A 21,497-nucleotide genomic window follows, 5' to 3' on the forward strand; every position below is an offset into this window, starting at 1 on the left:
TTACGAAGCACTTCGCACAGCTAATTTAACCATGCTTGTAATGAACACAGGACAACCAAGATTTGAAAGTATATTAACAGTTATTTTGCACTATTGTGGATAGTAACGTGATAAAAGTGGCGTCACCAGTGTGACCAACAAACCATGTTAGTGAGTGTGCTACATCTACTAGTAAAAAATATTGACACTACGCTACGGTTGCTGTAGCGTAAAAGACAGAATTCTAAGAAGAAAATGTTTGGAGACGCTGCACTAATAGAAAGAGAAACGGTTCCCTTGAACTAAAAAGTCTAGAGTTCCCGAAAACTCGCGAAATTCCTTTCAACCGTAATTAATACTCAGAAATAGTTGCATGCGAAGAATACTCGATTTCTTTCTGTCATAGAGTTCCGGCCATCGACGCGGCCGAATAACGCGCCCAGACACAAACAGGGAAAACGTCTCGGAAAAGCTGTGTTTGCCGGCCGCCAGTGGGAGCCTCCGTCCGCTGCGCGAAAGAACCCTCCCCACCATCGCGCTCCGTCAGCGTTTCCGAGGAACACCGAGACGCGGCTACCAGTTGTCTTGCGAGCCGCGCTTTGCGCCGCACACTCGCGTCGGCGAGAAGGGTGACCGTGTCTCGCTCCCGAGTTTGCGCCCCCCTCCCTTCAAAGACTTTTTATTGTTTTTAGTGCCAACTAGCTGTCCGCGCTACATTTGGTCTGCCTTTGCCACTGCCATCGGTCGCTCCGTGGAATGTGTTCGCCGTGGTCATCGTCATGGCCTTTCGCTACCGGCTTCGTCGGACGTCCGTTGTTAGCGAATCCAATTCTAGTCATTGGTGCCGCAAACGTCGCGCGAAAATCGCACATCTCGGATTTCTGCCTGCGCTTTAACGTGTGAACCTGTGCCGTTCTGCTGGCGCATTGTGACTGACTTTGTCGACAGTGTGCGCTTGAGTTTAGAGAATGCCCTACGGTGGCGACCTTCCCTTCCAATCGTGATATCATACTATGAGTGAACAAACACTTTCTTTGCGAAGCCTCAAATCTTCGTGAGCACCGCAAACACTGAGGATTTTCCCGCGAGTCAAGGGAAGGCTTGAAGGCTCAAGAAATGTGGTGCTTCTACTCGGATTATGACTCTGTCGATGGATAAGTCATTCGAGTGTCCATGGTCAGTGCCCTTGCGCCAACGATGCAGCTCGTCGGTGCTCCTTAAAAGAACTGGCGATTTTCTTGTTAGCCCTACCTCGCGTTTCCCCAAAGGGTGATGCGGCGCGTGTTTGGTGTCTTCTGAGGATGACGTCCATACTAGCCGCCACCATCGGCCCCCTAGCCATTGTGCTAGCCTTCGGGACGTTTGCATTCGCAGGCGAGTTGCCGACTGTTCACATAGGTGAGTGTTTCAACCATCGACTCTGTTATGTCGCTGACACTGTTTCATTGTGTTCTCCGTCGATTGTGGAAGTTTTCTGTTTTCTTTTCTTTTCGAAAAACTTCCATCCTGTATTATACAGCGGATTCTTGTCGCTCTTGTTCATCTCAAAGGCGAACAGTTATGCACAAGAATGCCCATGCTGTTGGAAATCATGTTGTATGGGGTAACTCAAGGGCGAAGATAACTGGCGAGGAAACCTTGAGGTCTGCTTTCAGTTAATTAATATGCACAGTTTTGTTGTTTATTGCACAGCATTACCTCGCTGCGGGTCTGAAAGAGTGATGTACATAGAACTCGGCGACCAGACAAGGTCGCTGAGGTATCTGTTCTGGAGGATAAACTGATTAGAAACAACCGCCTACATGATGATGGCTGTTTTGATATATATATATATATATATATATATATATATATAGGAGGTGAGGAGGAAAGCGTAACATAAAGCTTAACGAACTTTTTTTTTCATATTGTACGCTGCTGATTCATCGGTGCGCTGACATTTATTTACCGAGGACTGCAGTACCATCTAGAAAACTTCTTGCCGTCTAGTTTACCCCTACAAGCGGTTTTCGCAGTGCTGCTTTTCATGGTATAGAGCACCTGTAGTTTTGCTGGTAAGAGGCGACGAGGAATTTTCAACGTGCTCCATCTGGAGCGCTTTGCGAAGGGCATAACTGCTTCCAAAACGTGGCAATTGAACGTGACTGCGTTTCTTAAACGTAAATAATCTGTCAGCAACATTTGCGTAAACTTATTCAGTGCTATTATTGCTACTGATTTAGATTACAGACTAGCGACTAGAGGCAGCGGCGAATATTCGTCTCGACGTCGCAGTATGGGCTCCGTACCTAAACGACATGGAATGCTTTACTAACTTTCTCACACCAATAAAAACTCACCAAAGTTGTACGACAGTGCGGCCTCGCTTCAGTGCCTTCTTTTATATAATGCAGTGAATTCTTGCTGTGATATTTTTGCGCAAATTCCACACGTTTCTATTGTTCACGGCACCACTGGTTAAAAAGCGTTGTTCAGCAGAAAAGGAAGACTTCTCACTAAGAAGAGAGCGCTTATGCCCATTATGTTACCGCTCCATTCATCATTTTCAGAGATGCTATGTAGTTGAGCGCGATTGAGTTACTCGTGTAGTTGCGCGCAGCCTAGCTGCAAGCGATCACATTGACGTCTCATACACTATTCTCATTCCATATCACGCTAGCTAACCGTAGAATCCAGCAGAAGAAAGGAAGAAAAAGTGTATCCTTAAAGCCAGAAGTTGTTTGAAGGAGCTCATCTCCGATGGCCTTCATCAGGAGTTCCATGCCAGGCTCCAACGCTGCACGAGTGCTCTCTACGCGACCGTTGCCACTTCGTCTTCTTTGGGGCTCAAAACAGCGGTCGCGCTGTTAGTGGCTCATTTGCCCCTTTTGCGTCGACGTTGGCTGAAGTGCTGCATCATGCGGCCAGGCCGTGCGCGCCCGTACTTCTGCTTCTCTTTGCCGGCTCCGAACGGAGGAAGCGTGCGATGTGCAGTTCCCTCGCTATGGCTTAACGCGAGACCGTCTGGTCAGCCGCAGTCAGCAGCCCAGCTTCGGAGGGCTCGTCGGTGGGAAAAGCGACGGCAAAGGCAAAATCTAGCCCGTACGTGAGGCGCAAGGCGAGGCTCCTTGGCTTCGCGATGAAACCAAACATCGCCGCTAGATAAACGGAGCTTTCGTTCGGGAGAGGGAGGATGTGGAAAAAACTTATTCGGGGAAAGTACTGAGGCCCATTGAAAAAGAGCGCTAACTCGGCTTGGACCTGTTGTTCATCGGCTGAGTCCGAGTGAATCTAAATACTTTAGGAGGAAGCCGAGGGTTAAGCGAAGTAAGGAATCTATAAAACTAGCTGCACCTTATCCGTACCAGGACAGTCGACAGAGCTGCCGCCCGCTGTGTGTAGGATAACGGATGAACAACGCACCCGAAAAGTCGAACCGCATCGGAAACGCCGCCGTGGGTTCTGCATTGCGGTGCTTGAACAGTACCTCGGCTCTTGCAGTTTTTTATTTATTAGTATTCCAGCACGCCCAGCGCCTTTTCTGTGGCAAGTACTGCAAACGGAGCGATTTTAATGTGTCCGCGAGACGTGAAGAAAAAAATGTGGTTTTATTATTTATTTGCGTGGTTTGGAACATGGTATGATAGCTCAAAGGCCCGTGAGGCAACGAAATGTTAATATTAATTATTTCGTTCAAATTCAGAGGCAAGCAATCCACCCTGATGTGAGCTACTCACATTGGCCATTTTCGATCGCTGATATGACGTGTAATATGTAATTGGTGGCTCTCTCGGTGATGGGTTGAGCAGAGACTGTGCACTTCAGGACACAGCTCTCTGTTTATTTTGATCTTTCATCTGGCTGCGGAGTTTGGTCCGCAGATTACTCAACGAGCATATAATGTCATGCTGCGAGCGGTGATTCCGATGCACACCTGTTACCATTTTCGCCAAAAGATGGCGCCACTGCTCCAGTTCCCTGCTTTTGCACATACGTGGCATAGTGCTGGTGTTTCTACGCAGTTACTTGATTTTCACTGATGAACTTTATACCTGAAGACATATGGAGCTGCTGCTAGGTTTGGAAGTATTAAATTACATTTTGTTTTGCCTGTTGCAAGAGCGAGTAGATTCGTATCAGTGCCATACTAGCAGGACTCATCCTCACGACCTACCGCCTCGACCTACCGACCTACCCAGCGCCTCAGGAGCTTGTGTTGAGGACCTGCGTGGTTAGCATGGAGATGAGGACAGCATGGATTTGAGAGACGAATGAGAGCGTGCGAGCGGCCACTTGCTGTTGGCGTGCAATACACCTGGTTACTGTAACCACTCGGTAACGACTTCGTTTTAACGAGTAAAAGGCGTCACTGCGTTCTGCCTTGGACAGGCCTTCATGGTGCACTAGTTTCGTTTTCCTCAATGGCAAGCTTGGGAAAGCTCCTTGATTTCGCCACTAAGCCTAGCATCCTATGGCGCTGCAAATGGAGAAGCATTTGTTTTGAAGCAATTAATTGTTCAGATAAACAACTTGGTTTTTCTTCAATATATAGGTTTCCATCGATCCTCCGCATGCTTCAAAGGCAGCGGCATCTCAAAGCCTCACCTAGTGTTTGTTGCATAACCCTTAAAAAATATAAGCAATGCGGGTCAAAAGAAAAGACAAATATTTAAAGCGCTTTTAAATGACAAACATACCATTTTTCAAGAATATATAGCTTCAGTCGCCGCTTTTTATCGGCCTCGGGTAGAGCAGGGCCGGGGCTTTGCTTTCCTTAAAGTTTTCTTTGCCCAGAAAATCCGAAACAATGTTCAAAACTGACATTTTCACAATGCGTTTACCGTGTTTAACGCTCAAGGGCTAGAAGGTAACGCGCCCAAAAGCTGGTATAAGTCGGGAAGTAGTCAAGTGGTCAAACGATGCACTGCACAGGTAGAAGCTCTCACATCGAACTTTCGCGTCTACCTCGCATTTTTTGTTCTAAGGAAAAATGAAGCCGTTAGCTTCATGTCATGCGCCACTCTGTAGCAAAAGAAATGAACTGTCCTGAACACCTGCTGACAAAAGTGAAACGAGTGATGGAAGCGCTTGGAACTCTGGCAATTTCGTTTGCTTGTATTCCGAATCCTATTAACAGTTTAGATCTTCTTCCCCCACGCCGATTGCAGAAACATATGTGAACTAATTCTGTCGCGTCAAAAATAAGTTTGCGGAAGGCAAGACTTAGCGAAATCGGAATCATCGGAGTGCCCTTTTAAGCCTCACGGATTCTTAAAAAAATCTAAACTGACAGGCTGCCATTTTTCCTCCATGTCTTCTCGTCGGTACTTTTTGCTTTAGTAGAAACAATGTGTTGCTGCAGCCGCAGGTCATAAGCAGTTCGGTTGACATTCTCTTGCTTATTGGAAAAAATGTTCAAAGTTCCTACACTCTCACCAACTTGGCTTGGCGATAAAACGCTGCAAAACTAACACCCGTCGCTGAGGAAATTTTTTACTCTTTGATCAAGCGTTTTAATTTTCTGCGCTAATGTTTGCCTAATTATATTTCCTTCGAAGGCAAAGCTCGCGAGGCAAGATAGCCCGGTTCCTATACTGCTAGTCGCCGTTAATTTAATCACTCTTCTCAGACTTTTGTTTTTGCTTCCCTCACGACGTTCATTTTAACTTCGCAGCTGCCTGTCGTGGGCTTCGAGATCATTTCTTTTTGTCTGCCTTTTTTTACAGATGCAGCGTGTAGCTCTCCATCCACGTGTCCAGATATCCGAATTTTTACTTCACTTTATTTTATTTCCTTGTTTTTATATGCTTTTGTTTTTACGTATTTCGTATTAGATGTCTGTTTGGTATCTCGGACATTTCGGCCCCCATAAAATTCTTGGAAACAGCTAGAAAGAAATGGGCAGTCAAGGCGCCAAATTTCGCGTTATCTCTAGAGGGACCACTGGAGCATGTGAAAGTTTTACTAGCGTTCTTAAGACGGTGCGGGAAACACAAGAAACGAAGGCGGTGTATTATGTCGGATGCATTTTGGCACTGCATGACTCTGATGGGCAGGCATTGGCTCAAGGAGCGTTATGAACGTTTTCCAGTCTGTGCGAGTACTAACCCCCTCGTTTATAGAAATTGAGCGGAAAGATAAAAAATTAATAGTTTAAAATTATAGACATTAGCTCGATGCGCTTTTCAAGTATATCCGCAAACAGAAATGGGAGTTTTTTTTTTTTTGAACTCATGTAAAATTTCATTACCAGAATATTTGCATTTCTCAGTGGTAGTTCGCGATGTAAGAGCGCTATGCAAACTTCCAAGAAAGTTGCATTTCACAAGTCGATGGCCAAGGAAACTACTCTGTCAATAAATTTTTCGTTGCTAAAAAAACTCCGCTTTTTTCTGCGCGTTCCTGTGAACCTGCATCTTATTAGTGATAATACTTTACGAAATGCTGTATGTTTACTTTTCTATAACTTTGCACCACCCTGTACAAGACTTAAATCATTCTGTTCTATAAAGCACGTCATGGAAAATGCAAAATTGTTTCACGATATTATACCTGCTTTAAAACAGTGATACCCAACTTGCTCTCACGGATATTTTTCGTATTTCTTAGTCGAAATATTTCCGAAAGTGTTCCTGAATATAGTCAACTTCTTGAGTTTTTTTAAAGCAGGAGATATTTCTTATGACGTTCAAAGCACTGGCATCACTATAAATTCAGAACTTCGGTAGAATCGTTACTTACTTGCTTCTTTGTTTTCTTTTATGCGCTGTTAATACATCGGCGTTCCGAGCCATGCGCATCATGCTAGAGCTATTTAGCTTTATCGTGAGTAAAAATATGAACAGCCATAAGCGCAATGTTTCCAGAGCAACGTGAACTTTTTTCTCAATAGCTGGACAGAGCAACTCTTGTTTAAAGTTACAGCAGAATGACGTTATTCCGTGTCTATTAAAATATGAGCAAGCCAGTTTGTGGCTGCTAACCTTCGGCTAGACCTTGATCGCAGTAGTAGCGAAGTGAAAAATAAACTGAAGGATGTACGTTTGCCGGCGAGTGGTCAAATGATAGTAAAAAAAAAAAAAAACGGAAGACACCAGCGCTGAAATAACAATATTTTTGAAGTTTCTGAGGAAAAATCGATGAAAAAAAGGAGGAAAGAAAAACGCTTTTGCGGGTTTCATTTAGCTTTAACGACTTCCGGATTTGCTTAGATCGTCGCGGAAGCAACCCTAATCATATAATCATCACCATCACACTTATCGCCCCCTCCCTCCCCCTTTTACGCCATTCGCGATTTGCTGCTCGCTAAAGCGCACAATTTAGACATTACAGCCGGCTCAAAACCCTCGGGGTAGGAAGCACGCGGCGTCACAAGCCCCGCCTGACGCCCAGCCCGGAAGCAAAGGGAGTGACGAAAAATGTAGATAAATGAGCCATGCCGAGACTGCTAATACGTCACACGGAACGGAATCCATTCGACTTCTTGCGGTTGATTGTCCCTTATGCGCCCTCTTTTTTTTTATTTCGCCTCACATTTCACGGTTTATTGCCCGCAACCTAAACGATCCTTGGATGGAGGCGTACAAAACAATAAAATAAAGTAAATTTCGATGCTTCCAGCATTTGTGAAAAGATATCAGGCCAGATATGATTAGAGTGGAAAGAGTTTAGCTTTACTAGGAGTTTGTGATCACAAAATGAACAAGGGAGGGGAAAACCTCAGTTTGCTAGAGCCAACGTTTCGACAAGGGGACTTAGGCAGACAAGAAAAAGTGGAGCAAAAAAAAAAAACCTATGGGCTACCAAGTTTAACGCAACATAACATAATCATTTAAATAGGCCTTGAAAGAGGGAACGAGAGCTTCGGCGAATGCAGCATGGATTTTAAATAGAAAAAGGGAAGATCAATGTGATAGCGGGAAGAAAACTACAGAGAGCCCGCACTTCGCACAGCGTAACCGTTAAAGAAGAAAAGAAATGTCTTTGGCGACAATAATCCAAGCAAGAAAAGAGGCGACTTGAACGATGGCGGTATCGGCGGAAGGGCGTTCATTTCTCAGCGTGTCAAGTTTAATACGGCGCTCGTCGAAGCGACGGCACTCGGGGGAACGCTCGCGAGGGTGGGGGGGGGGGGGGGGGAAGTCGTGAAATTCGTACCCCGCTCCTTGAACATTTGAGACGCTGCGAATCTCCCCCGCGATCCCGAGCACGACACGTGGGGAGGCTGAAATTGAGGACGGATGTACCTTGGCGCCTGGGGCGGAGGAATAGGTGCAGGAGAGACACACTATACGAAGCCGCCCTCTGAATCCCGGGGAGCCTTGCTACGGCACGCATCTCCTGCTAGGATAAAGCGTGACCTACAGTTGCCCCAAATTGCCTTAAGCCTTCCGAGAAAGAAGCGCATCACGAAAGAAAGAGAAAAAAAAAAGCGTTTTCAGCTAAAATGACACACGTGCTTAAATAGTGAAGAGAGTTCTGGCGAAACAAGCTAGAGCAAGATTCCAAGCCACGTAAATAGCGTTCGAAGGCTCAGCGACCAAAAGGAAATAATAATGAAGGGCGAGGTAGGTGATAAATAATGAAGGAATAATCCTGGCAGCGAAATGGAGCAAGTTGCTTGAACAGCAACCGGCCGTGAGCCAGCTGTAGCTTTCTATTAGATTCCTGGCTAGTTTCATTTCCGGTTCATTCAAGTTTTAGGGTTAATGCCGAAGAGCAGAGATGGCTCTCAAGGCTGGTGCTAGCGCACACAAGCCGCTACACGTGTGCCTGAGAGCGCGCAAGAGAAGTGGGTCATCGAGAGAAGTAGCAGGAGGTCATGAGGCTCGGTTGTGCCTTGGGGAAACAACTTTGACAAAAATCAAGCCGTGGTGCTACGTATACGCGATAGACTGACGGAAAAGAAGCTTCGAAGAGACTTTCTGTTCAGTATATTTTCGTGAGTCATTGTGCCCATTAGAGGAGTGTCGTACGAACAATGCAAAAAAAGTACTCTTGACGATCATCTCCCTGTGTTTGTTAATAGAGGAAAAGAATATAAAGAGTGAATTCTTGTGCTGATTTGTTTGATCGCACTCATGCGAAAAAATGTATATGTACGGCTTAATTATTCAAGCGTCTAGCCAGAGCCGACATAGAGGCCATCTAAAAATAAGTTAGAGCTGTAGGCGCCTCCCTTTGACCGCTTGAGCAATGTGGTCGTCATTGGGCGAGAAAGCCTCTGTGCGCGTGTGTGCGTGTGTGCGTGTGTGCGTGTGTGCGTGCGTGTGCTTGCGTGTGCTTGCGTGTGCGCGTGCATGTTTGTGTGTGCGCGCCGGATATAGGGGAGGAGCCGAATTAGCATCGATTTGAGGCTTAGGTTTGTTTCCGTCACCTCGAAGAGGAACTTTGCGAAAGACGCTTATTTTTATATGAAACTCGCAAAAGGTTTTTATTTTTTCTTTATGCCTTCGACTTGTTCGCGGGGAACTTTAGTCTCAAGTTAAAGCTTACAGTCTTTTTGTCTTTAAGTATTCCATTTTATTTTGCTTGGCCTGAAAAAATCCTGTTTCCTTATATTACCTTTATATTAAAAGCATTTTTTATACGCATGATATGACCACTTGAGACATGGAGATGAAAAATTGCTTTCCCAGACACTTTCGCAATGTTTTCTGAACGTACAACTTCCAAATGTACTGCATGACATCTGTCTGTCCCACTCTGTTTATTATATTGGAAGTGTTCTTACTGTTGATGCTATAGCCAAAAACGGGGTTCTTTCTTTTTAACAGCCTAACTGGTGCTTCAAAGCTCAAGCTGTCAAATTATACTCTGGACCTCGGTACGCTTTATGCGTGAGTAATAAAGATAGGGCATGCAGTGCATAGGTTTTAAAGCTTATGTGTCATTAACGCAAGAAAAAAAGAAACCGCTCTCACATTTCGGTAACTCATGCGCTTAGCCCTCATTTGCGTCATACAGCCGCAGCCTGGTGTACACATTAAGCGAGAAGACAGACGCTTTATTTTTATTTTTCTGATCCCAGTCATTTCCTTAATGGGTTGCGCCCGTAGCGGATAAGCTCAAAATGTGGCGCGAATTGCAATTGTGATGGCGGGCTAAGTGGCGCAATGGGGGCGAGGCATTGCTACCCGACCCGTGCTTAGACCTTCATCCGAGCGAGCCGCATAGCCGAGCAATTCATGAATCCGCTTCGGTCCCATATCAAGCCTCCCAGGATCCCCAGACCACTCTGGCATTTTTCTTCTTAGCGTCCGTACACTGCCTGAATAATTCGATGGCCAGCTATGAATATTTCATGAGATCACACACCCCGCAGATGACCTTTGCATTTTCCACAAGTTCCTGATTTGGTGGGGAGGAAAAAAAACGAGGAAATAGGGAAAGACAGATATCGCGATCTTTAATAAAAATGATGGATGCGGGGACTGCGTAATGAGACGAGAAGAAATGCGGTATTACGCAACGCTTCCATAACAAGACAGAGAAGAGCTCTATTAGAAGTGCGAGGCGAGAAATGCGGCGATGATTTCGAGAATTTATTCGTTGTTCGCGCCGGCTCATCCATAACGTTCCCCCCGTATTGTTCTTGAGAAACTTCATCGCAATCATTTCGAGATATTTAACCTATCATGCCTGCGACTGAAAATTTCTGAGAACGGCTGCCTTAGAAAATGCAAAACTTGCAAAATGTCTGAATAGTTGTGCGCTCTTTTTACTTTCATCCTCGGAAGACTGATGAGTTACAAAGGCAGGAATGACAGATAAGCGCTTATATTTAGGCTACTATCGCAGCTCCGAAAATGGTCATTCGCTCGGAGACGTAGCAAGAAACATCCGGAGGAGCTCTGAACCTCTAATTGGAGTTTCAAAGGAAGCGTACAGAAATTTAAATGGAAATGAAGAAACGAAGTTGTGGCACAAACGCCCGAGGTATTAGAATCTAAATACGGTACCTCGGTTTCGTGCGAAGGAAAACGTAGATAATTAAATCAGTCTTGATCATCCCTTTCAATTCGATAGGCACCGAACACCTGTTAAGTACGTTAGCCCTTATGGAAATGAGTAAACTCAGTACGGCTGAACGCAGAAGAAGGATTATACGCTTGACCATGCTCCACCAAATTCTGGCTGGCAGTAGTTTGCAGGGAGCAGTTGTTATATTTACAGCGCATAAGAAGAAATAAAACCCCATTATCGCCATGTTCCCGTTGCCGCATAAAAAGAGAACCTTGTCAACTATTAAATTAACAATTGCTTAGTGAAGCATTGAAGCAGCTTGTAGTTGTTTCCATCAGCCATGCCGCATGGCAAATGACATGGCTAAACCGTACTATATGCATTTCTTTGGGTGCGGAACACAAAAAACGCCTTTGTGTTGTGCTATGTCTGCACCCGCAAAAGAACCCCAGGTGGTCGAAATTAATTCTGAGCCCTCCAATACGGCATCCCTATAACCCACGGGCATCTTTCTGACTTTAAACCCACATGCAGTGACATGTCATGCTATCACGCAACACCATACCATACCATACCATACCATACCATACCATACCATACCATACCATACCATACCATACCATACCATACCATACCATACCATACCATACCATAACATATCATACCATACCATACCATACCATACCATTAGAGCTGGGGGGCTAGAGTGCGGCTGCTCTCAGATACGTACAGTCGGGGACAAAAGTCTCCGGACCACGTGTTCCTCAAACGAAGCTTATAACTCTACTATCAGACAGCGGCTGGAGACCGCACTTGTGGAGATGAAAGAACAAAAATATAACTTTTACCTCCACAAGTGTGGTGTCCGGCCGCCGGCTAATAGCACAGCTATCGGCTTCGTTAGAGGAACACGTGGCCCGGAGACTTTCGTCCCCCACTGTACCTTAAGGAGTCACGTGGTCCAAGATATACGAGGTGAGGGAGCAGTGACGAGGGTAAGGTCATTTCTCCTTGGGACACACCCAACTATGGAAGTTCTTGCAAGGCGCTTCTGAGTTGGTATTTGGGGATTCGAAATGTGGGCGAATAATGTCCGTGGCAGTGACGTTGCCAGAAAAGCAAGGTGAAGAAGATTTAGTATACAGGCTGCCGAAGTAAAGGGAGGCGAAGTGGCAAATAGGTATATAAATGATTCGCATGCGAAATCGACCTTACGCAACGAGGTTGGCAGCTGCTTGAATTAAACAGAAGCAACATTTTTTTAATGTTAACGAATTAGTTTGGCAGGCATAATTATTCACCGCATTCAGGTAGCGAAATACGGGAAATGTTTCAAATTAAAAGTTACACTGCCAGGAGAAAGCGCAAGTGGTGAAGTTCCCAGAAATCGGGTGCAGCGGAATGTGACATGTTGCTGTGCACGTTTATGAACCTGCACTGATAAAGAAGAATGCAATAGATTTTTCTTGTTTTTTCTGCGAGAGAGCAAACCTGCAGCCGCTCGTCCAATCTGACAGCGAACACGGCTGCTTAAATTTTGATGTGATGTTATCTCGCTGTTACTGCACTATCGCGTTGCGGGTGCACGATGTTCAAGAGAGGTGGCTATGCGGCAGATGTTTCATTTATTCAAAGCACAAAAAAAAATTAAATTTACAATTAAGCTAACCCTGCAAGTGTTACGAAATTTGTGACTTCTCTTTGATCATCTAGAGCTCTATAAATTCAACTTTTCGCATACACCGAGTGCTTTGAAGGCTCCCTCATTAATTTTAAGAGATTAGCTAAAGGTGATTCAGTTATAAAAAGCATCTCTGTCTGCTGTTAGCTTGAGCCAGCGCTGGAAATTGGGCTTAGATGAGTTTTTGTATTGCATTTTTAGTCTTTTTAGCTGTACGCCTGCTATACGCGATCGATCATAAAATGTGGCGTGTTATTGAGCTTCTCGTGTTGTTCACGCAGGTATTTTTGTCTTTCACGGCACTGCTTTTGCTGCATCTCCTCTCTCGGGCGATATTTCTTTTAAACTTTCATTCCTCAGAGGACGAGAAGCTCACTCGTAGTTAACGTATAGTTTTCATTACGTCAGTACGAAATACTTTACTTGTTAAAGTACGACGCACGAAAACAGACAGAGCAGGACTAGTATAACGTGCTAACCCTTTAATGCACTTTTGACACATTTATATATAAACTAAAGTTGCAGTTATTTCTTGGGGAGTGCTGAACATAGAAGGGATTCTGTTGTTTCTGAACAATTTAGCATGTTTCATATCCCAGATCATATGCTTTTGTTCCATCTAAGAGCGCAGTAAGTATTTCACAAAGCAGTGAAGCCGCTAACAGGTCGCCCGCAATTTATATGAAAAATTTTGTTCTAGCAGTAATATTAACATTTTTTTTCCTGAATTATGATGTTGGTGTGCATTTTAGAAACAAAGTGATTCCGCGATCCCTCGAGTATTTCGCTATAGATGGCAGTTCGATGTTTGAAGCTTTAAACATTGTTGTACTTGGCACGAATTGTTGTATATGCTTTTAAACAATTACCTGCTGATGTTTTGTGTTGGAAAAAACTTAATTTTCTTGAGGCGTTTGCGCACAGTTGGTAGGAAAAATATTCGTTTTACTCGAAGCAACGAGCGTGGCTTAACAGCTAAAAATTTAGCGTGCGCGCTACAGTACGTCTGCTATGAAGTTTAGAAGCGTCGTAACGGTACGTAAATATAAAAGTACAATGTGTTTCTTTAGTTTCTTTAGAGACCTTAGTTTCTTTAGAGACCTTAGTTTCTTTAGAGGCAGCCGCGGTCGAAAGAAGACCAAAATGTAGTAGTGTGAGGGGTAGAATTCCTGTACAAGTATTGTGTGCTTAGCGAGAACAGAGTTTATGATTGCCTATGCATAATTGGCCAATAAACTTTCAATTTTATTTGGAGTTTGAAGAAAGATAAAACGAGGGGATTGTGGCGCACCTCAAGGCGACAGCGGATAAGGATCCAGTCTCAAAACATCACTGGTGCGGCTGGTATGTCGAAACATTGTTTTCAACTATCCATTTTCTTCACTGGCACCTTTTTACTGGTATTCAATGATCAGGACCATACCAATTTTCTTTTTTTCAGTCACTCGCGAGTGCAACCAGTGCTGAAGATCATTGAAGATTCACACTTTTCATTAAGGATTTTTTACTTTTTTTTTGCTGACTAAACGCAATACACATCCAAGCAGTCCTTTGCTAAAGCGGTTGGGTGAAATGTATATAGATTTGAATATCAATGCATGATGGAATATACCTTCGTACTTTGCGTTCACCGGCGCCCAGTAGAACTGTTTGCCATAGACTCTTACAGAAATGAGCTCGTGTACAGGATCGTGCTTGCAACTTTTTAAAGACCAAAAATTACGTTTGTGGCGGTAGCATATCACCGCTATACGCACGCACGCACGCACGCACGCACGCACGCACGCAAACACACACGCACAGCATATTTCTTTCAAACTGTGTTCCAGTTTGCAAACAGGGCATAGCAATCCCTCAGTGTTGGATTAGGAGGAGTGTCAGCCTCGTTTTAGGTGATGACGATAGCGGAATAAAATAGGTTCATATCTCAACCGCCCAATTATGACACGCGCTTACTCAGAAAATACTTAAAAAAAAGAAGAAAGGAAATGAAACAATTTTGCCGCATGTGGCCAGCAGTTTTCTATCAGTACCTAATGGCACTTCGAGAATCCCGCGCCAGCTTATAAATGAGCCCTATATTGTAGGTGTAGCTCCTTTCTGGTGCCTGATGAGCGGTGAATGAAAATAATTCTTTATGGCACCGCTTTCGTAAATCGCGCCAACACCTGACGCCTCCTGCCTCGCTACTTTGTGAACGACTGCGCACATGCCGGAACTGTTGCGTGCTGAGCGGCGTGTCTAAATAGTTTCATGGTTAATGAGCTGGAGCTGACATTAACGAAAATTCATCAGCCCAGATTCTCCGTGCCTGATGGAACCCTACGAGAGAAGTACCGCTTATTTCTGCATCGTCACGTCGAATCGACCGCCTGTGCGTGCTGGAGGGATGACTGCGCTCCGAAAATCCTAACAAAGGGAGCCGTCTTTCGTAACTACCCGGGCTGAAGGAATTATTGCACCGTGCTTACGGAAATATGCGTCTCACGATAATTATGGACAAGAAGAGCCAAGATTCGACGTGTTTTGTTAGCCTGCTGTGTTTAGTTAACAAATTTCGACCGCACAAGAAAGCGGGGCTCTTTGAAGTACAGTTCATCGATCAGTAGTTGTTCCAAGTAGAGCAGTTTCCTAGGGCACAAAATGATGTTGGAACTTACGGTGCCATGTAAGTACTCTCGCCACCTCATTAGTCACAGCCCTTGTTCACTAATCACCAACTTGATTAAAAAACTATGTACACATCTTCTCTACGGTGCACCCTCTTTTTATACCTAAGACCTTTTTTATTCGAACCCCAGGTGTGAGGCAACTTGGCGCAGGAAAACCGTCTTCAAATTTCAAAAGGTTTTGCAATGTTCCCTAAAAACTCTGTGTGCAGCATTAAGCACGAGAAGCAGCGAAAAGTATGAGGTCACAATCGTATAATAAGTCATTTCAGAAGTTATCTGAATAATTGGCCTTAATATGGGGTCTTAAAGATAAGCTGCTTTAGTGGGGACGCCTTTTTAAAAGGAAGCTAAATACTTTATAGGATAATAAGGGAGTAATTACTTCCTTATTATAAATCTACTCCATCTTGGGGGATTCCCCTAAAAATTCGACCTACCTTATAGGATACCTAATGCGTCCAAGCGACAATCTCGGGCAATAGCAAAGGTTTATTATAGCTTAGCTAGTCGTGATGTGAGCGGAGAAGTAAATTGTTCATGGCGATATGTATAGCCCTATACAAGGTTTCCTTCCAGAACTGTTTCAGTTCTGCTTTCATGCTTACATTGCTTATAGCTCATGACTACCTCGCGGCTAGATCGCGACTAGAGATACGATACATTTTCCGAGGACACGTGTCCCGTAAACTTTTCGTCCCGAGTGTTTATCGCAGCGCGGCCTGTAACTGAGGAATTTCAGGTAGGTGACAGAAGAATCCCAGTCGCTAAAGAAATTTCCTGTTCGCAACGTGCTGTCTAAAAATTCTGTCACCTCTCCCTTAATTCGGTCGCACCGATTCGGTATCTGATTTAATGGCAGAAAATGGTATTGTCACTCTCCAAGCAAGAAGAAAATTCCTCCGTCTTAACTTTTTATTTCTTTTACTTAATCACAAACTCGCTCTTGATCCTAGCCCTTACGTTTGCCCTCTTACCACTAGGCAGACACGCCACTCTCATGCCCTCTCTTTTAACGCCTCACTTTGCAAGGACTAACCTATACAAATTCTCCTTTTTCCCTAATACAATTGCAGATTGGAATAGTTTGCCTGCTTCTTCCCTCCAATCTTTAGATATGCTGGAATTAAGTATTTAATAGCTATGAAATGTTGCCTCCTGTCAGTTCCTTGGTGTCGGTTTTGACTGTGTCAGTTTTTTTTTGTGCCTATATTTTATGTGCAGCGTTTCAACTGGACTACGCAATGTCTTGATGTGTTTTGTAACTTGTGCTGTCATGCATTTTATTTTTTTTTTCATTTTATGTAAACATATGCCACTCCTGCTTGGGCGCTCAGCCTGCAGTATGTTCAAAATAGAAATAAAAAATAAAAATTCTCGGTCATTTGCCGTGCAGTCAATGACAGTGATTACACATCGCTATATACGCTAGTTTCCAATGAAAATAAAGCAATAACTAGCAGGATCATTTGTACTTCCTGCAGGGGAGCATGAAGTTATCCTTTTGTTTAGTATACTGATAAGATACAGAATCATTATTGCAAATCTTGGATGTTCTACTGAAAGTGAAGTCATCTATTTTCACAACGCTGCTAAAGCGAAACTTTTTTTGAAACTCCTCTCAAACTGTCATTGATTTTGGGAGCAGCACGGGAGGAACGTGGGCGCTGAAAGAAATCAAGCCACTCAGAGACGCCATCTAGCATTAAACTCGTTTCCAACAGAAACGACCTAGAGTAAACGCCACTCTTCATTGCGGTCGTCTCCTTTGTCAACCGCTTCCCCGCGGGTCGAAAATGGAACTGTCTGATGAAAAGGGACCAAAGTTTGAACGCGCCGTATAGGTTCTCGCCACAGCTCCCGCGACGGGACCGGGAAGCGCTTTCAGTCTGGCGGCTTCGAGCTTCCGCGGCCTCGTCGTCGTCTCTGAAGTGGTTCCCCGCGCCCCAGACCACTTCCGCCCGCGGAGGCGGAAACGGTGCGGTGGAAGCCCTTGGCGCGTGACTCCCGGAAATTGGCCCAGCCCTCATGGAAACCACATCGCCCCACCTACACTGGTGGCACACCTCTACGCGTCGGTCTGTATGAACCATTCCGAGAGAAGCCTGTCACAGTTGAGTTCTTTTTTCCTATGGCGCGCTAGTTTAACCTGATACAATAGCTGTAGCCATGGGAAGAGGAAGAAACAAGATTGAAGGGTGCGTTGCGTTAACTTTCCGATGTAGATAAGTGGATTATATCCTCGTTGTTCACCCATCGGTCGACATGGTACTCTTCGTACGCATGGAGATTCCGCTTTGCGAGCTCAGTGTTACGGAGTGTTTGCTATGCTTTTTTATGTGTTATAGCTCATGTAATCTTTTTCGACGCGATAACGCTAACGACAAACGCTCTTCAGAGGAACCTCGAACAGTTTTTCGCTGTTGCTGTTGTTCGTCGTAATATGGTTCCGGAATCGATAAAATTCCCAGCAGGACAGGAAGGGATTTTTACATTCAGGAATGAATTCAGTACGGAGATACCCGCGTGAAAGTTTGGCATGCCTGATTTGAGTAACAATGTCAAGCACGTTTTTGGTGAGGAATGTATTCTTAATTTTTTTACACTGCAGTGCGAGTCTCAGAGAATGGAGATCGCACACAAGAAAATGATTTACAAAAGAAAAAAAAGTGACAAATTAATCGCTTCGCTGCAGCTCTATCAGAAGGGTAGCAAATATCCTCAATTCTTAACTTGCAACTGTTAATGAAAGCGTTGTCTACTGCATTTAGTTTGGTGAAAATTGTCCTTTTATTGAAAGTCTTACAGACCACAGCCTATTTTTTAATTTTTGTAGATGTGACTAATTAATAAGCATAATTTCTCTCTGCTGTTGCGATAGGACTGCATAGTTGATAGCCTAGTACTAAAAGGTTAAATTGAGCTGTTTTCTTTTCTAGCATCTTTCTTTGTCCCAGTAGAGAACAAATAAAACCGTGTTGTCTTCGCAAATCGAAATAAAAAGGCTCTACGCAATCATGCACATCCCGTCTGCCGTGTCTATATGTTTTTGTGCCAGCTTCGGGACGCGGAATTACGGAGTATTGCGAAGCCATATTTGACGGAGGGGAATGTAAGAAGAGCAAAAACCCATTTTTTTTTTCTGCCGCTCGCTATTTCCGGCTTGCATTCCTTATTTCTAGCGTGACTCCTCACGCGGCTGAATTTCTCGCTCGCCGAGCCGTGATGAGATAGGAAGACGGCTGACGTTAAACCATCGCGAGCCCCGAAGGAGTGAGACGTCAAGGACCAGGCTTTCCGCTCTATTACGCGCACGTAAACCGTAGTCGCTTGCGTTGCAGCTGGCGAGAAATGAAGAAGCGAGAAGCGGAAGCTGCAGTATGACGGTGCATACTTGAGCTGCTATGCGTAAGCGACTGCGACGTCTTTAGTGGAGGGAGAATCTGGAGTAAATGTCGAAATACCTGCGTGTATTTTTTGCCGGAGTATAGTGTTACAGAGAACGCCCAATGATATTTATTCGCGGGTGCATTGTTGTCAAGAAGACTACAAGCTCCATCACCATCTCTCCCCGTCTTCCATCTTTCTCATCTTTCACCTTACATGTGAAAGGCAAAAATCCGGAGAAGGTCGAAACAATTGTTAACGTTAAAGGATATGCAAACTGGTGGTTACGCCTAGAGCAAATGTTCTCTGGCCGAAAATTAAGCTTTTGAGGCATCGACTGGGCCCATAGGAAGCGTATGAAGCAGACATTATGCTTAGGTGTCAAGACCAGGGTCCTTTTAGGTGTTAGAAGTTTTGAGCTTAAGCAGCGGCGTCAGTTTCCTCTGCAAGAGATAAAAGCAGACACCGTGGCTTTCCAACCTTTTGCCTAGGCTTTACCATACGAAAACCAAGCAGCCATCGCTGAAACAAGCCTGTGATTTTCTGTCTATTTTTTGCGGGCTCTTGAAGAATAGTGGAGACAAAAGTATGGCAAGTATGGAAAGTGAAGTACGCTCCAAAGCAGTACATGCTGTGCCACTGAGCGTATTGAATGAGAAAAATGGGCATAAGCCAGCAAGTACTAAGACAAAAGTAAACCTGGCTCTAAGATGGGAAGCAGGTCGCGGAAGTGCATATGTTTACATATTATAAGGGTTGCAAAGATATTAAGCCTTAGCAGTGCACAACGCTTCGCTGATGATCATTATAGTAACAGAGAAAACTAACGTACCGTTCAATCGCTCTCTCAAGAGTATTATATTATGCTTCTTTGCCGTATTCGGTCTGGTGGCTTATGTCTGTGTTGCTTTTTTTCCCTCTTAAAAGGCATGTGACATAATATGAAATGAACATTTTAATACAACACTAAATATAGAGGCTTCCTTTTGATCCCTAGGGTAAAGGTCCACCAATTCAACCATTTTCTCCTCATATCTATTTTCTGTTCAGTGTCCTCCAACACACCATTTTTATCTGCAGTCTCTTTATCTGGTCACGCCGGACGCAGAGTATGACCTAAGGCGTCATTCGCAATTGTTGCATCCGCCAGGCGTATGAGATCAAAACACCGCTCAAAAAAATTTAAGCAATGCCCACAATTTTGTGAGTTTTTCAGAGCTGACGGTCAAAATCTGATAAAATATCGCAGCAGCGCTTTTGGGAGTTATGAAATCTCTAATAATCATTGTGGTAATGTCGGAAAGATTTCTAATGCTCCATGTTCTCATCTGAGTAGAGAACGCCGGCTCATCGTCCCTCCTTCGAACACAATAAAGTTACGGTGTATTCCATTTCACAACGGTGGACAAGGCTATTAGAGATTACTAACGAAATAACCCGTCAGCTGAATAAACGCCACACGTGAGGCAATCCTCTGCGCCTGCCTTGCCGATTTTAAGTCATGTTGCAGAGATTATGTAAAAATAATTGCAAATTAGCAATGAGAACAAAGCGAAAGACATTTTGAACAACCAGGTAAAGAAGAATTCGTTTGCGTAGGGCTTGCCATTTGCCGTTCTGTCGACAGCCTCCAACACCGTTCCTTCCCTGTCACGACGCTCTACCACGTCCGTTTAGTCCTTCTTGTGTGACGAAACACGCTATCCCCTATCCTTTCAGAGCAAGCCATCCCTGGAATCCCCGGAGTAAACCCATGCTCAGTGCGGGTAATTGTATCATACGCCCGAGTTCTTGTGAGGCAGAGGATGCCGTACCAGGCTTCTTTGCAGTGACAACGATGGAACGACACCCGAGCGTCACGTACAGATTCTTTCTCTCATCGGCTGACCTTTATTCTGCATGGAATGGCGTAAGACGTACCACCCCGATATCCGAGATGGATATACCAGAAAAGAAAGGCGCTCTGTTTTCTCCAACCCGATCCGTATGTTCTGCGTTGCGCCATTTCTCGCAGCTATGGTTGCGATCCATGACCAGAGCGTTGCAGCTTTTGGATTCCGCTGGATTTTGCCACACATTCTCACCTAAGCCTAGCTTGTCGGTCTTTGGGGCCGAGACTGGCAAATTAAATAATCTTAACTGAAGCTTGTTGATGTAAGAAATTAAAGAAAGAGAATTGCGAAATTAGGCCCCCAGGCTTCTCGTTACGCTTTTAAACTTGAAATCTATTTGCTCAGTTTGTGTATTAAACACTGTGGTGTAAAAGACAATGGGGCGGGGGGGGGGGGGGGGTGCCTTGGAAACACGTACGTGTCAGTAGTGAGGGATTCACCCATTAAAAGGCCACTTGGGTAAAACGTTAGGCAGATTAAAGAGACACTGCACGGTGATTCCTTGACGTAGGAGAAGAGGAAAGGGCAGAGCGAAATTACAGAAGCTAATACAACGCATCACTTAATTATATTTCGGCGACAGAATAATAAACGGAGCTAGACCACACACGCTGCATTTTCAGAAAACAAAAAGAGAGCCGGCTACATGATTGCGTGAGAAGAAACACTGGTAGCACTTGCTTTGTTAAAGACAGATGGAGGCACCTACAACGCAGATTTTCAGTGGTTTTAAATATTTTGCTGCGAGGCGACAGGAAGTTCCAAAAGGTTGCTAGAGATTTTAAAATTTGTGTGAAATCTCAACGCACCACACTCCTTCGTAATAATTCTTCCATATGCTTTGGTATCCAAAGGACAATTTTTAAACCTGGTAATTTCGACGTGATTCTTGGGCATCTCCAAAAAAATCATATAATCGTAAGACAGAACCGCTAAAATCAGAGC

At 44.4% G+C, this 21,497-nt stretch overlaps 1 protein-coding gene across 1 annotated transcript in view; it reads left to right on the forward strand.

Moving 5' to 3' along the window:
* The first annotated feature begins 580 nt into the window (after window positions 1-580).
* LOC149359399 (glutamate receptor ionotropic, kainate 2-like) overlaps window positions 581-21,497 on the forward strand; it is a 228,886-nt gene continuing 207,969 nt past the window's right edge. Inside the window, exon 1 of the mRNA XM_089571616.1 lies at window positions 581-1,377. Coding sequence (XP_089427742.1) covers window positions 1,281-1,377 — 97 coding nt within the window. The 5' untranslated portion in view covers window positions 581-1,280. The remainder of the gene's footprint in view (window positions 1,378-21,497) is intronic.

This window comes from Amblyomma mixtum, chromosome 2, assembly GCF_055824585.1.
Source record: "Amblyomma mixtum isolate Tamu chromosome 2, ASM5582458v1, whole genome shotgun sequence".
Taxonomy (NCBI): Eukaryota; Metazoa; Arthropoda; class Arachnida; order Ixodida; family Ixodidae; genus Amblyomma; species Amblyomma mixtum.